This window comes from Myxine glutinosa, chromosome 6 (genome assembly GCF_964187855.1).
Source record: "Myxine glutinosa chromosome 6, kmMyxGlut1.1, whole genome shotgun sequence".
NCBI lineage: Eukaryota > Metazoa > Chordata > Myxini > Myxiniformes > Myxinidae > Myxine > Myxine glutinosa.
The window spans coordinates 163,546,329-163,562,391 of NC_136266.1; the positions used below are offsets into that span (position 1 = coordinate 163,546,329).

The window sequence follows — 16,063 nt, forward strand, 5'->3', positions numbered from 1 at the left end:
GGCACCGGTCTGCCTCAAAAGGGCCGGATGCGATGGGGACCTCGCAAGCCTTTTGCGGGACCGCGTCGTCAAAACGCAAACTGCTCTCCTGAGGCCCGAACGCCGGAGCAGGCATGACGGACTCCGGCAAGGCGCCTGCTGAAGGAGGCCACTGGGAAATGTCCTGGGCCGCAACCCCGACGGAACAACGGACCCGCTTGGAGCCGAAGGTACGAATCTAGCCTCGGTTGCTCGAAACGCTAACGGCTCCGTCCGAGAGAATCATCCTAGATTTGCGTGCCTCGGCCCGAGATGAGATTCCCACGCGAGTGATCACGACTCCCATGTCGGCCATGCCTCCACACGGCCGGCACACTCCGACCACTCGCTGCTCGGTGGAATCGCCTCCTCCCCGGGGGCCGGCACACTCCGACCACTCGCTGCTCAGTGGAATCGCCTACTCCGCGCGGATCGCGCACTGCTCATCGGGATCACGCCGTGCCTCACACGGTCGGCTCACCCTGACCACTCGCTTCTCGGTGGAACCATCTCCTCCGCGCGAATCGCGCACTGCTCGTCGGGATCACGCCGCGCCTCACACGGCCGGCTCACCCTGACCACTCGCTTCTCGGTGGAACCATCTCCTCCGCGCGAATCGCGCACTGCTCGTCGGGATCACGCCGTGCCTCACACGGCCGGCTCACCCTGACCACTCGCTTCTCGGTGGAACCACCTCCTCCGCGCGAATCGCGCACTGCTCGTCGGAATCACGCCGTGCCTCACACGGCCGGCTCGCTCCGGCTGCTCAGTGGAATCACCTCCTCCGCGCGAATCGTCGTGCACTGCACCCATCGCGTGCTAATACTCTGGGAGGCCCACGATTCCATTCTGATTCCGATCACCTCCTCGCCGCGAAGCCGCACGTTGCTCCCTTCGCGGGCCCTACTCGGCGAGGCCGGCGATTCCTATCGCTGCTCGCCGGAATCACCTCCTCACGCACAAATCACGCGCTGCACCATCGCTAGATGGCATCCTCGCTAGGCACGACGCGCCAGTCACGATTCCTATCGCTGCTCGTCGGAATCACCTCCTACGCACGAATCGTGCGCGCTGCACCCATCACGGGCACTCTCTGCGACGCCGGCGATTCCTATCGCTGCTCGTCGGAACCCCTCTTACGCGCGAATCACGCGCTGCACCATCGCTGGATGGAATCCCTACTATGCCCGACGCGCCAGTTGCGCGCGCCGCATCGTGCGCGCTGCACCCATCGCGGGATGGAACCCCTCTTACGCACGAATCACGCGCTGCGCCATCGCTGGATGGAATCCCTACAATGCACGACGCGCCAGTCGCGCGCGCCGCATCTTCGCTGGATGGACCCCTCCGCATGCGACTCCCCTCGCAGGCCCTACTCTGTGAGGCCGGCGACCCCGTTTGCTGCTGGTCGGAATCCCACCTACGCATGGCTACTCAGCGAGGCCGGCGAACCCCGCTGCCCGGAATCGCCTCAACGCATGAGGCTCGTTTGGCTCCACTCGGGGACTCGCCACAGCACGGATGTCCGGCTTGTCGGCGCCGTCATCTCTGTCCCAATTAACGGACAGGCAGCGAGCCTCGTCTGGCAGCAGCTTCTAAGGAAGTCGAGCGTGGTCTTCATAAACTTTCGTCTTCATAAACTGTCATAAAACTTCATAAACAATTTTTAAACGGGTTCTAAGGGGATCACGGCACTCGGGCACTACAGGGGAATGTGAATGTGTCGTATCAAGCTAGATGAACGTATACCATATTCTTATTGGTTCTGATGACCGCCTACCGGTCTTTGTCGTATCACGCTAGATACCGTTGATATAGATACTGCCGCACTGTTGCCGCTATTCCCCTATAGTATCAGTGCGCCACATTTACTCCGTGCGGGGATAACATGTGGGGATACCGTGCGGCCATCGAACCCGCCCGCACGCGCCCGAACCAATTGATGACGTGACCGACTAATCACGCGTTTGCCCTACGGCGTCATTAACGTGATGGCGTGCTTCACGCGATCTCATCATCGGGGATCATCGGTGCTTCGGTGCTTCACGCGCTGTACCTGCGCTGTACCTCTTGGTACCTGCACCAATTGCGTGCTTCACGCGATCTCATCGGGGATTCGCTTACATTTCCATGTACCTTGGTAAACTACGTACCAAATGTCCTTTACGTAAACGACGTAAACTACGTAACGCGGCGCTACCTCAAGGTCGCGCGCCAGCGCCGTTTAGGGAGTACACGGTGACCTCGTGAAATGGTGACATTGAGCGTCGCGCCCGACTCCCTTGTCACCTGCGCATGTAACGGGGGCACTGTACTGCCTGCTCGCCCTTGACTCTGGGCTTGTTGTTTATCGGACAGAGCTATTGGCTCGTACATTTCGAGACTGCGAGACGCCTCGTCTGATTCCATTTTCCCTCTGCCCCAGACTGTCTGTGACTCAGGCTGACCCAGACTGTGAAGGTCGTCTGACTTCGGTATGCAGCGCGCTGCTGCAACCTTGGGGGGGGGGGGGGGGTGGGATCCCAGGAGGTTATTGTTGCTCGCCCGGATGCCGTCCGGTATAACGACTCCCACCTCGCCCCTTGTGGGGACCCAGGATGACGTCCATGGATGTCTTTGTGTCTTTGCGTGAGTCTTTGTGTCTTTGAGTGAGTCTTTGTGTCTTTGAGTGAGTCTTTGAGTCCATGGATGGTCGATCCGAGCCATTCAATGAAGGTGTTGAATGGATGAATTGGTCGGACATCCGTGGATGGACAGTCCATCCGGGGCGATGGCTGTCTTTGGTTCTCTGAGTCTTTGCGTCCGTGGATGGTCGCTCCATCCGTGGACCGGCTGGATCCGTGCCATGCACTGAAGGCGTTGAATGGATGGATCGGTCGGACATCCGTGGATGGACAGTCCATCCGGGGCGATGGCTGTCTTTGGTTCTCTGAGTCTTTGCGTCCGTGGATGGTCGCTCCATCCGCGGACCGGCTGGATCCGTGCCATGCACTGAAGGCGTTGAATGGATGGATCGGTCGGACATCCGTGGATGGCCAATCCATCCGGGTCATCTAGCATGTCAATCATCTCGACATCTAGACAATCCATCCGGGACAACGCTGGGACAAACAAGGTTTGTCCAGCCGGGACTCTCTCTCGGCAGCCGGTAAAGCCGGTCTTCTCCGATCCTCCGAGCGCTGTACTGCAGGACGGGGTTGCCGTATGCATCGCGGCGGTTCTGCACGCTCCGCTGGGGAGGCGCGTTCCGGTCGTTTTGTGCGTCGTCGTAATCAGCCATGCCGGTCGTCCAGGCAGCCTTCAGAGGCCGCTCGCGAAGGATCGCTGCCAACGGTAGATTCGCGTGCCGAAACAAGAGTTTGTAATGCGTATGAGCTGCCGTCAGAGGACGCTCGAGTCTCGTGATTCAACAGGGCCGCTGCCGGTGTCGAGGAACTCGCGTTATGGCTCATCGATTCTCTCCCTCGGCCATTCCATGACATGGACCTAACGTGGATCGACCATGTACCCTTGGGAGCCAAGGCAGGTACAGCCTTACTGTAATGGACTTACTGTAGTGGCCTCCTGTCATGTAATCTTCCTTACTGTTACAACTCCTAGGCCGGTACAGGCTTACTGTAAAGAGGCTTACTGGTTTACACATCTGCCACAACGACACATCTGCCTGAAATGCGTTGCATTGCGGCGAATGGACATTCGCTCTTCGACAAGGCACACCTTATATAATGAGTTGCATATCGCACGAGGTACAAATTATCTAATCTAGCTACTGTGCCGACTACCCCACTGTAAGACTACTGCTACCCACGGGCTCATCGTCTTCTCCCTGGGATGAACACTGCTTGCTCGGTTCGATATCTTCTTGATTGGGATTTCCTCCTCGATACATCTATATCTGGGGATTGATTGCTAACCAGGCTAACAGGTTGAAATGCAGTAACCCTGCCATCGGGATTGATGGCCCTGGACGTTCGACTGGCAGTAACATCCTTCCGATGTATTTCGTTCTTTGCATTCCTATGTATCCCTCTGCTGAATTATCAGTATGTGTCTGCTGTTCATTACCGCCTAGTTAAGTTCTAAGCGCGGGGAGAATGTGATGAAATCGTCATCCAAGTTACGACACTGATGTTATTCTCCTCATGGCCGCTACGCGACACCTTCGCGGCTCCTATATATAAGAGACTGCCTTTCAGCGCAGACAGGAGATGTACATCCATCATCGCAATGTAACTCTATAGCTCCTCTGGGCTTCCGTAGAAAGGTAACGATTCTGCTATATATATCATAAGCTCATTTATAGTTATACCACCTGTATGCACCTGTATTCACCTGTAATATTAATACAATGTTTATTGGTTTCTCTCTAGATGCTGTTGAGAACGAATTTCGATTAAACCTATTTTTGGGACGATGTTGTATCTTGATTTTACAACAAAGACTATTAGCAATCATCATTTACAGTTTATTTCTTTAAAAAGTGATAGAGTGTTCCTTGCTTGAACGTAGCATGTCGCTGGCACTGAGCGAAATCTAGAATGGTTCTGAGTTGGAGGATTTTTATGTGGTCACCTCCTGGGTCTCCGGCCAACGGAGGCTAGCCTCGAGGTGTTCAATGGCTTCAGACATTTTTTGGGGTGGGGGTGGAGGCTCTTCATTATCATCTTCTTGTGGCTCGAGAACCGATACACTTGCCTCCGCCGGTGCTATAGTTACATTACGAATGACCTCGGCGTCTGTCAGGTGCTCATATGTTGGGCATTTGTCGTCGGCAGAGTGCCACTGGTGTGCCACGAACCACTCGTACAGGGAGTCATCGAGGCTGACATATTTGGCTGTCTTCAGGCGTTTGGCTTTTAGTCCTGCTTCTTCTTCAACTTTGCAAAGCGACGCACGTAACTTTTCTTCTTGAGAGTTCCAGCCACGAAGTGTTGATTCCGGTATCCCAAGGTCTCGTGCAACTCGAGCTTGACTTTTAGTCTTGATCGCGTCAAGTGCGTGAAGCTTATCTTTCACAGAAAAATATTTTATTTTTCGAGCAGTTTGTTCCATTTCCGGAAAGAGGAAAAAAAAAAAAAAAGGTCCAATGACTCATCGCGTTATATCCGAATTCCCGTTAAATCGGGACGCGTAAAATCGGGGTTTCACTGTATATACATGCAGTCACGTGAAAAAGTAAGTCCACCCCATGTAAAGTTTTGAATTTTTCAACATATTTCAACATACAGCTATTTGATCTTCATTTCAACAATATTGACAGATAAAGGTGATATAATATAACATATATCATGAAACATTTACATTTTGTAGTCCATTGTATAATTTAAATAAACATAAATGCAAATTTTGCATGTGGAAAAAGTAAGTACACCCCTACATTTATCACTACTTCAAATACCTAAAATTAGAATCAGGTGCACCAGCTCAGGTGCAAATGATTAGAACATCATTAGAGAGGATCTTGGAGGAACCTGTCTTATTTAAACCTCAGACATTGAGTTTGGTTTGCTCTTTGTTGTTGAAGTGTGCGGCGTCACCATGCCAAGATCAAAACAGCTCTCTGAGGCCTTCAGAAAGAAGGTTATAGATGCCCACGAGTCTGGGAAGGGATTTAAAAAGATCTCCAAACAATTTGAAATCAATCATTCGACTGTACGGAAGATCATCTACAAATGGAGAAGATTCCAAACAACTGCCAACTTGTTCAGGCCAGGCCGCCCCAGCAAGTTCAGCCCGAGAGTAGACCGCAAGATGCTGAAAGAAGTCTCCAAGGACCCCAGAATGTCATCACGGGACCTACAGGTAGCTCTTGCCACTGTTGATGTCAAAGTGCACGAGTCTACCATTAGAAAGAGACTGCACAAATTTGATCTACATGGGAGGTGTGCCAGGAGGAAACCTTTGCTGTCCAGAAAGAACATCAGGGCAAGACTAAAGTTTGCCAATGAACACCTAGGCAAAGACCAGCACTTCTGGAACAAAGTGCTCTGGACAGACGAGTCAAAGGTAGAGCTATTTGGCCACAGTACCAGAAGACATGTTTGGCGAAAACCAAAGACAGCATTTGACCACAAGAACCTGATACCAACTGTAAAGAAAGCATGGTGGTGGAAATATTATGGTTTGGGGCAGCTTTGCTGCATCAGGGCCTGGGCAGCTCACCATCATAGAATCCACGATGAATTCTTCATTGTACCAGAGGGTGCTTGAGGATAATGTGAGGCCATCTGTTGGAAAGTTGAAGCTCAACCGAAGGTGGAACTTGCAACATGACAATGACCCTAAACATGCCAGGAAATCCACCAAGGAATGGCTGAAAATAAAGAAATGGAGGGTTCTGGAATGGCCAAGTCAAAGCCCGGATCTAAATCCCATCGAGATGTTGTGGGGGGATTTGAACGAGCTGTGCATGCAAGAAACCCCTCAAAAATCGCACAGCTGAAAGAATTCTGCATGGAGGAGTGGGAAGAAATTTCTCCCAGTCCATGTCAGAGACTGGTAGACAGTTATAAGAAACGCCTACTTGAGGTTGTTTCTGCCAAAGGGGGAAGCCAATGGTGTACTTACTTTTTCCACATGCGAAATTTGCATTTATGTTTATTTAAATTATACAATGGACTACAAAATGTAAATGTTTCATGATATTTGTTGTATTATATCACCTTTATCTCTCAATATTGTTGAAATAAAGATCAAATAGCTGTATTTTGAAATATGTTGAAAAAGTCAAAACTTTACATGGGGTGTACTTACTTTTTCACGTGACTGTATATTGTTACGTTTGTGGGGGTAGGGATGAAATACCTTGGTACAGGCAGGATCGTATAAGTTTAGCATGGACCGTGTGATGCGTACAAGCCATGACGATGTAATAAGTAGGGAATCCATTCGGGTAAGGTCATGTATACGTGTCTCCATACAAAGAGGCGGAGCTTGTGTTAAAAAGTGAGGGACTACAAGATTAACTTCCCAGTGTGTAGTTGCCCTCAGTGATTTCTCCCTTTGTTGTTTTATTACAAATTAAAAAGCCATGCCACAAATGCTCCATTCACAACCAACGAAGTCAGTGCTAGAAAAAAACCAGGCACATTTGCCGATAGGACTGAACCCCGCCCTGCGATCGCTACATCATGCGAACAGTCTGGCAGGCCAAGCCCCGAGCTTCGTCATTGGGCGTCAAGAATGGCCATGAGGCCACGCCCCGAAGGATGATTGGTTGGAACAATTTGACGGCGCTGGGCGATTGGTCAAAGGATGAAGTCATGATGACGCTCCGAGAAAAAGCCAGAGGAGAGGATATTTTCTCTCTTTTGTGCTGGCGTTTGTTGGAGGTGGTCGCATTTTCTCTTTGTTCTGGCTCGTGTGAAAGGTGGTTGCATTTTGGTTCATGTGCGCTGGAGGAGCGAGTTCGGAGCCTGTGTGGACCTGGTGTGGAGAAGGAGCGGTGTGGCAAATTTCGTTCGTGAGGGGCGGGGGGGGGGGGGGAGGGTGCGCTGCCGGCGGTTCGTGGAGCTCGCAGCATTTTGGACGGAGTGCAGAGCGCGAGAGGACCACCGGCCTGAATTATCGCATTTTCGTGGTGCGTCGAAAGCGCGGCTCGGTGCCATCTTGAGCAGGTCATCGCGTGGCCATTTCGCTGACCGACCGGACCTGTGACGACCACCAAGCCCTCGTTGAGACCGGAGCTAAGTGCCTGCACGACATGAACATTCTTTATTTTCTTTTACTTTTATTTTCCCCTTGTTCGTATCTGAGTCGGATTGGAGGGACCCTCATTTAGGAATTTCAGTTTACCTTACCTTTCGTTGTTCACCAACGCTCTCAGGATCTTATATAAACTATTGACTCTCTCATCTGGAGCCTGGTGTTGGCTTAGCAGTTAGGGTGCTGGCTTGGGATCCCAGTATCCCAGTATCCTGGGTTAGAATCCCGGCCAATTGCTGAATTAACACCAGGGGGGTTCACTCAGTCTGTCATCCTTCTGAGGACGGCAAATTGAGTACCAGTTCACTGGTAATTCCTTGTGTGTCGCAAGAGGTGACTAACAGGGTTGGCGACAGGAAGGGCATCCGGCCATAAAACATTGCTTCAAAAATGGGACCACGGTGCCCAAACAAAGGCCAACCCCCGCCTTGCGGGGAAAATGGCCTCTAAAGGTGGTTCTTACCTTTCGTTGTTCCCTTGCATTATTGTCCCCCGCCGCACCGCGGAGCGAAAGGGGGACTATGGTTTTCCCCTCCGTCCGTGTGTCCGTCCGTCAGTCCGTGTGTGCGTGCGGGCGTGCGTGCGCACGTGCATGCATAAGCGAAGGACCGCATTCGAATTTGGTGTGTGGGTGCAACCCACGTCAAAATCCAAGATGGCCACCGCCATGTATATCTGACGCCATGTATGTCTGAACCTTGTGAGCGGAATATCTTGAAACATAAGCGAAGTACCAACTTCTAATCTGGTGTGTGGGTGTATCCAGGCATAAGGAAGAACCCTATTGAAAATTGGGTCGCCACGTCAAAATTCAAGATGGCCGCCACCATTTATGTCTGAACATTGTGAGCGGAATATCTTGAAACATAAGCGAAGTACGAACTTCTAATCTGGTGTGTGGGTGTATCCAGGCATAAGGAAGAACCCTATTGAAAATTGGGTCGCCACGTCAAAATTCAAGATGGCCGCCACCATTTATGTCTGAACATTGTGAGCGGAATATCTTGAAAAATAAGCGAAGTACCAACTTCTAATCTGGTGTGTGGGTGTATCTAGGCATAAGGAAGAACGCTGTTGAAAATTGGGTCGCCACGTCAAAATCCAAGATGGTCGCCACCATATATATGTCTGAACCTTGTGAGCGAAATATCTTGAAAAATAAACGATCTACTAACTTCTAATCTGGTGTGTGGGTGTATCTAGGCATAAGGAAGAACGTTATTGAAAATTGGGTCGCCACGTCAAAATCCAAGATGGCCGCCGCCATGTATGTCTGAACATTGTGAGCGAAATATCTTGAAAAATAAAGGAACTACTAACTTCTAATTTGGTGTGTGGGTGTATCTAGGCATAAGGAAGAACGCTATTGAAAATTGGGTCACCACGTCAAAATCCAAGATGGCGGCCACCATATATACGTTTGAACCTTGTGAGCGAAATATCTTGAAAAATAAACGACCTACTAACTTCAAATCTGGTGTGTGGGTGTATCTACGCATAAGGGAGAACGCTATTGAAAATTGGGTCGCCACGTGAAAATCTAAGATGGCCGCCTTGCGTCTTCCACTTTGTCAACTCACCACTTCACCGACGGGGGACCTAGGCGTAATGCTTGTTTTAATAAACCCACTATCTGTTGCATTTCACTTTGTGTTCTGTCTCGTTTATTTGTGGTGGGTTTGAGGAAGCCCAGTGAACTCAGTGCAGGTAAGCCCTTGCTGCCGTCCATCCCGTGCGTGTCACTACCGCCAAGTTGGGTATATGCCTCGTAGTTAACCGATCGACTATTCGTCATCTTGGGGTGTTAACCCCGATGACACGACAATATGTATTTTAATTATAAACGTACACACATAAAGATCAACAGACACACCATCACTTGTCTCTGATCAATTTGTTGTCTGTATTTTACCTTATTTCTCTCTTTGCGTTTTGTTTATCTCTTTATTGCAGGTTATCCATATCCTTCCCTCCCAGTCCTGGCTCCAACACCTCAAACTCCTTTCTCTCCCTTCACTCCTCTGGGCCCATCTCCATTCCCCATGACTGCCTTCACACCTGCTCCAATAACAAGCTATGGTAAGGTGATCTCTCCTTTTTACTATTTTCATTGGAGCTGCTTTTTTTGTCGTATACAGTACATTGTTGAGGCTCATAGAAGAGCTTGTACTAGTACACTGAACCGATCAGGATGCAACAGAAGCCTGGTGTTGGCTTAACGGTTAAGGTGGCTGGCTTGAGATCCTAGGGTCTTGAGTTCAAGTCCCTGTCATGCCGTTTAATTAACACCAGCTGGGTCGACTCATCCTGTCATCCTTCTGAGGTAGGCAAAATGAATACCAGCTTATTGGTGACGGGGACATTGCATCAGTGGCTCAGCCACACCCCAGATATTGATGCAGCCAAGCAGCTATAGGCTGCACACGAATGAATAAATAAACATGAAATATGTCATGCATAGCACAATACTTGCGAAATCCCGAAAATAGGTTGTTGACCTTTTGGCCTACATTGACCTGAAAAATCATTGGTGGTTGAATTAAGTGATCTGATATGCAAATCCTCTTCAAATTTCAAGTCAATCAGATGAAAATTGACGAATTTATAAATTTGGCCTATGTGGACCTTTTCACCTTCAGACCTTAAAAATAAATTGGTGGTTGAATTAAGTGACCGGATATGAAAATCCTGTTCAAATTTCAAGTCAATCGGATGAAAATTGAGGATTTAGCGGAAGTGCCATCTCCTCCTCCTATACTTGAACATGTTCCCCCAAGGGGATCCTGGGTATTTTTGGTGTGTGAAGTAGTCAGGGCCCCTACTTTATAAAACTATCAAAATTAGCTGGTAGGAAGCTAGTTGCCACTTCACCCTCATTTTCATGCTCAATCTGCAGCCCTAATTGGGGACGATCTGAGATGGTGGTGAAAAGCTGTCTTAAAGACATGGAGGGACGAATGGTATTGAAGAAGATGTGGTAGTTCATTCCATAGGCAAAAGAGGAATGAAAGCGTGGAAGTGAGTAGTGATCCTGGATTTATCTCGAACCAATAATTTATAGTATCACGATTGCAACATAGGGCCAAAAACGATATATAGCACGATATCTCAAAAGGTTATGGACGGATTTGGACGAAACAAGATGGATGAGTTGGTTATGTGACAAGAACGAGCTCATTAGATTTTGGTTCAGGCATGGATCCAGATCCAGCCTATCAGTGGTGATGCAAAACGTAATCTGTTCAGCCTGGCGGAGGTATGTGCTCTACCGAGTGCCGTTTTAATTTTTACTGTATGCACATGATCTGAGCCAATCAGCACTATTTACTCAGCCTTTGTTTTGCAGCAGGATGAGCCTAATCCCACCTCATCTCCTCCCTCTGCCATGAAGGAGGATTAGGAGCAGAGTAGCAGCAGCAGAAATTATTATTAGCCCCTGTTGGATTTAGTCAGAAACAGGGGCTTACCATATCTGGATTGGGTCTCGTCCGTCCCTCCGCAACCATATCTCAGAGATGTATGGATCAATTTTGTTCAAACGTGGCACAAAGACAACATGATGGTATACATAATGCACATCAGAGCCTGGTGTTGGCTTAGCGGTTGGGGTGCCGGCTTGGGATCCTAGGATCCTGGGCTCGAATCCCGATCGATCGATGAATTAACGCCAGGGGGGTTGACTCAGCCTGTCATCCTTCCGAGGTCGGCAAATTGAGTACCAGTTCACTGGTAATTCCCAGTGTGTCGCAGAAGGCGACCAACAGGGTTGGCGGCAGGAAGGGCATCCGGCCATAAAACATTGCTTCAAAAAGGGGACCACGATGCCTGAAAAAGGCCAACCCCTGCTCTGGGGGGAGAAATTGCCTCTAAAGGTAATTCATACATATGTACATCATTTTGTTTCACGATGCGATCAAAGATGTCTGACTGGCGGCCATTTTAGTTGTAAAAACCCCAGTATTGAACACGTCCGCAACCATTTCTCGGACATGCATTTACTGATATTGTTCAAACTTGGCACACAGATAGCAAATGTTGGCTTACATTTGCACGTTGTTTTTTTGAGATCAGATCCAAGATCGTCGACTGGTGGCCATTTTGTTACTTAAATGTGTGCCCCAACAATTTATCGGATGATCTTGTTCAAACTTGGCACAAGCACAGTGAATGATAGCATACACATTCACCTCACTTTATTTTGCGATCTCATAAAAAATGGCCGACTGGTAAACTGGTGGCCATTTTAGTTGTAAACTAGAACGCCACTCAGTAGAGCGCATACTCCCGCCGTGGGTAGCCGCTGCTGAGCCCTATCTTCCAATGGTAAAAAAAATCCTTCAAAAAATTCCTGGATCCGGAATAATATCCTGAGCTTCACCAAAAACTAATCAATTCTTCCTTATCCCTCGGGAAATCATCCCACCAACTTTCATCCAAATCCGTTCAGAACTTTTCCAGATATCTTGTTCACAAACACACGAACACACATACGGACGGACATGATCAAATGCATTACTCCCCGCGAGAGTAAAAAACCCGGTATGGAATGTGTCCAAATATTTCTTGGACATGCATTTATCGATCTTGTTCAAACTTGGCACACAGATAATATATGATGGCTTACATATGCATATCATTTTGTTTTCACATATGATCCAAGATGGCCGAACGGTGGTCATTTTGTTACTTCAACGTGTTCCCAACCATTTCTCGACATGCATGGACCAATTTTGTTCAAACTTGGCATAAAGACAACATATGAGAGTATACATAAGCAGAAGATTTTATTTTGGAATCCGACCAAAAATGGCCAACTGGCAGTCTTTAACTCCGTACAGCAAAATTACTAAAACCACTGGTTCAATGACATTTTATATATTTTTACCTCTGCCACCAAAGGTGGATGGAGGTTATGTTTTCACCCCTGTCTGTTTGTCTGTCCGTTTATTTGTGAACAAAATATCTCAAAAAGTTGTGGACGGATTCGGACGAAATTTGGCAGAGATGTAACGTATGTGACAAGGACGAAGTGATTAGATTTTGGTGAAGATCCGAATTCGGATCCGGCTACTAGAATTTTTTAAAGTGATTCTTTACCATTGGGGAGATAGATCGGGCCAAAAACGATACATAGCAGGATATCTCAAAAAGTTATGGATGGATGATTTTGATTAAATGTGATTCTGTATTGTGATTTTCTGGTCTACTCTAGGATACAAAACAAGCTGGTCACCTGGCGGAGGTGTGCTCTCTACTGAGTGCCGTTCTAGTTTACTTATTTCTTTATTTATATACACTTTACCATCTTTACTACTTACATATTTATGTATTTATTTATTTAATTCGTTTTTCAAATGTACCATTTACACGTCCCATTTTTAAGGTGTGGTTGGGGCCTTTGTCCTCGATAAGGACCTGCCTTATTTAATCTGATAGCCAGATTAATTATATTTAACTGAGCTGTACGGAACTGTGCAAGATGTGTGAAAGCAACAATCTGGGAGACCCAGCTCATCAACGGGTGGGGAAAATTCTGATATGGTCTTACAGCAATTCACATGATCACCACAAAAATCTGTAAGGCGATGTGCTCGTGACATTGGAATCAGCAGGGCAGGTGTACTCTCAAAACTCTAGAGCGTAATTCGCAAAACAGCCAAGTGGAAATCATACGTGTCGAGACTGTTACGTTAAATCATTGAAGATCCGGATCGCAGAGCTGAGTTTTGTGAAAGGTTTCAAGGGAAGGTGGTCGAGGATGCATGTATGGTTTGTGGACCTGATTTTTTGGTCAGATGAGGCAAAATTCAAGCTCAATGGTTCAGTTAACCGACATAATTGTGTGTGCTGGTCCTCTCAAAATCCGAACATTCATGTAGAGTCATGTAGAGAAGGCAGCCAGCCATCCCAACAGATACATTGGTGAATGTTTGTCATTCAGTTGTTCGCCGCTGTCACCAGTGCCTAGAAGCTGACGGTGGTCAATTTGAACATCTGCGATAGTTCACCATGTGCCACAAACTATTGTTTCTGCACTCACCAAATATCGATCTTGCATCTGTTTTGAGAGATCCTTTATAATATGTGAACATTAAATACTGTAGTTTTTCACAATCTTGTAAACTATGATTCTTAAAACAAAAAGACTTAGGGGAAAAGGCTCCAGATATTCAAGTGACCAACAATACATTTCATTCAGCAAGATACTTCCACTTGAAATATTTCAAACGAAATATGCCCCGCTTGCACATGACTGAAAGGTGAAGGATTCATTCCAATAACATTCATATCAATCAATTTAGAGAAAACTGTCTCAAACACATTCATATGAACTAGATCCTGTGTATTCCTTCACTTCATCCAGATTAGCTTGGGAAACTGCTTTGAAAATGACAAAAACCAAACTGGAGCTTCTAACTTGTTTAGATATGATATTGATGTTTGAAGAGTCTCAGAGGTAGGATATCAAAAGCCTATTCTAAGAGATATGCAAACACCAATAATAAATATTTAAAAGGTTTTGATCCTAAGAAACCTACCAAAGTTTTAATGTACTGTGATGTGAATAATCTCTATGGATGGCTAACGTCTACGTCTTCATACTCAAATGGGGAATCAAATGGGTTGATGAAAAAGAGCTTGAAAAATTCTCGACCTGACCTGACATGCCATACGACTAGACAAGGCTTAAATAATAACGAAGTAAGATGTCTATTTGAAGCTTATTTAGAATATCTGACATTTAAATGATAAACATGACCTTCCATTTGCTCCTCAAAGGATTAGACCAGAATCAGAGTGGTTTAGTTATTGTCCAAACTCTTTTTTGAATGATAGTGAAAATATGTCATCAAGATAAACTGATATGTTGGAGATTTTGGATCTGAGCAGAGATGATGCACGATTACCTTTACAGTAATGTGAAGGGGATACGGAGAGTGATGTGAACCTGTATGTGTGTATATATATATATATATATATATATATATATTAAAATACCCTTAGTTACATAATCGATATAAAATCAGTTATTTATCAAGAAATTATGGAAGATTTTGATAAATGAGATTAACCTCTGATTTTCCGGAAAATCATCTCCTCCTCAGCACCCAAAATAAAAAGGTTATTTTAAAGTTGAAGGATGAACTAGAGGTAAGGTAACAGCAGAATTCTCTGCATTAAGATCTAAAAAGTGATACATATATATTAGATATAGCAGGTATATAATTTTGTGATTATATCCAAGTTATTCAAAAGAAAAATATAAGGAACAAAACCGTTTCAAAGTTATACCTAAAATGATTTTTTTACCAGTTTAATGAGAGTTCAATATAAAGCAGGAGCTATACCTCTATTTTACCATTTTAAGAAGGACCACAAGAGGTTTTTTTAATATTGGAAGAGATTGATCGATTGCTTAAGCCCGCTTTTGGCTTCGCGTGTGCAGGGTAAAAACTTAATAGTTTTTGATGACTTCATGAATTTAAAAAACAGTCAGCTATGAATTCCGATTATACAAGGAGACATTCAAGCTGCAACTGTATTTATCTGGGTTTTGAGCGGAGTCGTCCCATAAATATTTTTTCTGTGTCCTTTCTCTTTTACCCTTCCACAACAGCTATCCCCAGCAAGCCGATGATACTCGTCCCTGTCTTGAGGTTTCCGTACTCGCTGCCTCACTATCACTATTACTGAGAGAGAGCATCATGAGCAGACATCAGTAAAACAAGATGTGTTTATGCAGCTTTCCTGACACCCAGTAGAATACCAATAATACGCATGTGTGTGTGTGTTGTTTAGCAAATTATTTTTTACATTTTGAGAATGTGTTTTTAATAAATTATATTAGCTGTAAGTAGAGCAGATTTTATCTTCAATTCAACATTATCAGCACCCAAAAATGTTCTTGAGACTTTCTACACAAAGAAAATACAAGTTTCATATCTGGTAATTGTCAACGTCTACTATTTTCCACTGCATATTCTGCCATATATATATATATATATTATATCTGTCTGCATTGTTCAAGAATAATGGAAGAGCTTGTAAAAATATAAAGGGCATCCATAGTGGTGCCAAAATGAACTTGTAGTTACTTTTCTTTTTCACCACTCTTTTACAGGTTCCTTACATTAGCAAGACAGTCACATAAAGTCCGGTTGAAAAGGATGGTTTGGAGATAACAACGAACTATCTAGTCTGGGTATTCATTCTGGACCCGACTACAAACTGTGGGATTGGTGTGCTTGGCAGGCATGGCATTGCATCGTAAAGTGCTTCATCTCTCAGATGACCATTACGCTGGGTATCCTGTCTGCCAGCATTAATTGGAGGATGTTAA

At 46.3% G+C, this 16,063-nt stretch overlaps 1 protein-coding gene across 3 annotated transcripts in view; it reads left to right on the top strand.

Annotated features, from left to right (window-relative positions):
• Positions 1-15,807, top strand: part of LOC137429491 (spermatid perinuclear RNA-binding protein) — a 109,368-nt gene extending 93,561 nt beyond the window's left edge. For all 3 annotated transcript variants that reach the window (XM_078780859.1, XM_078780860.1, XM_078780861.1), the window contains 2 exons: positions 9,676-9,801; positions 15,341-15,807. In XM_078780859.1, the coding sequence (XP_078636985.1) occupies positions 9,676-9,801; positions 15,341-15,417 (203 nt within the window). In that variant the 3' untranslated portion in view covers positions 15,418-15,807. The remainder of the gene's footprint in view (positions 1-9,675; positions 9,802-15,340) is intronic.
• Positions 15,808-16,063: the final 256 nt, after the last annotated feature.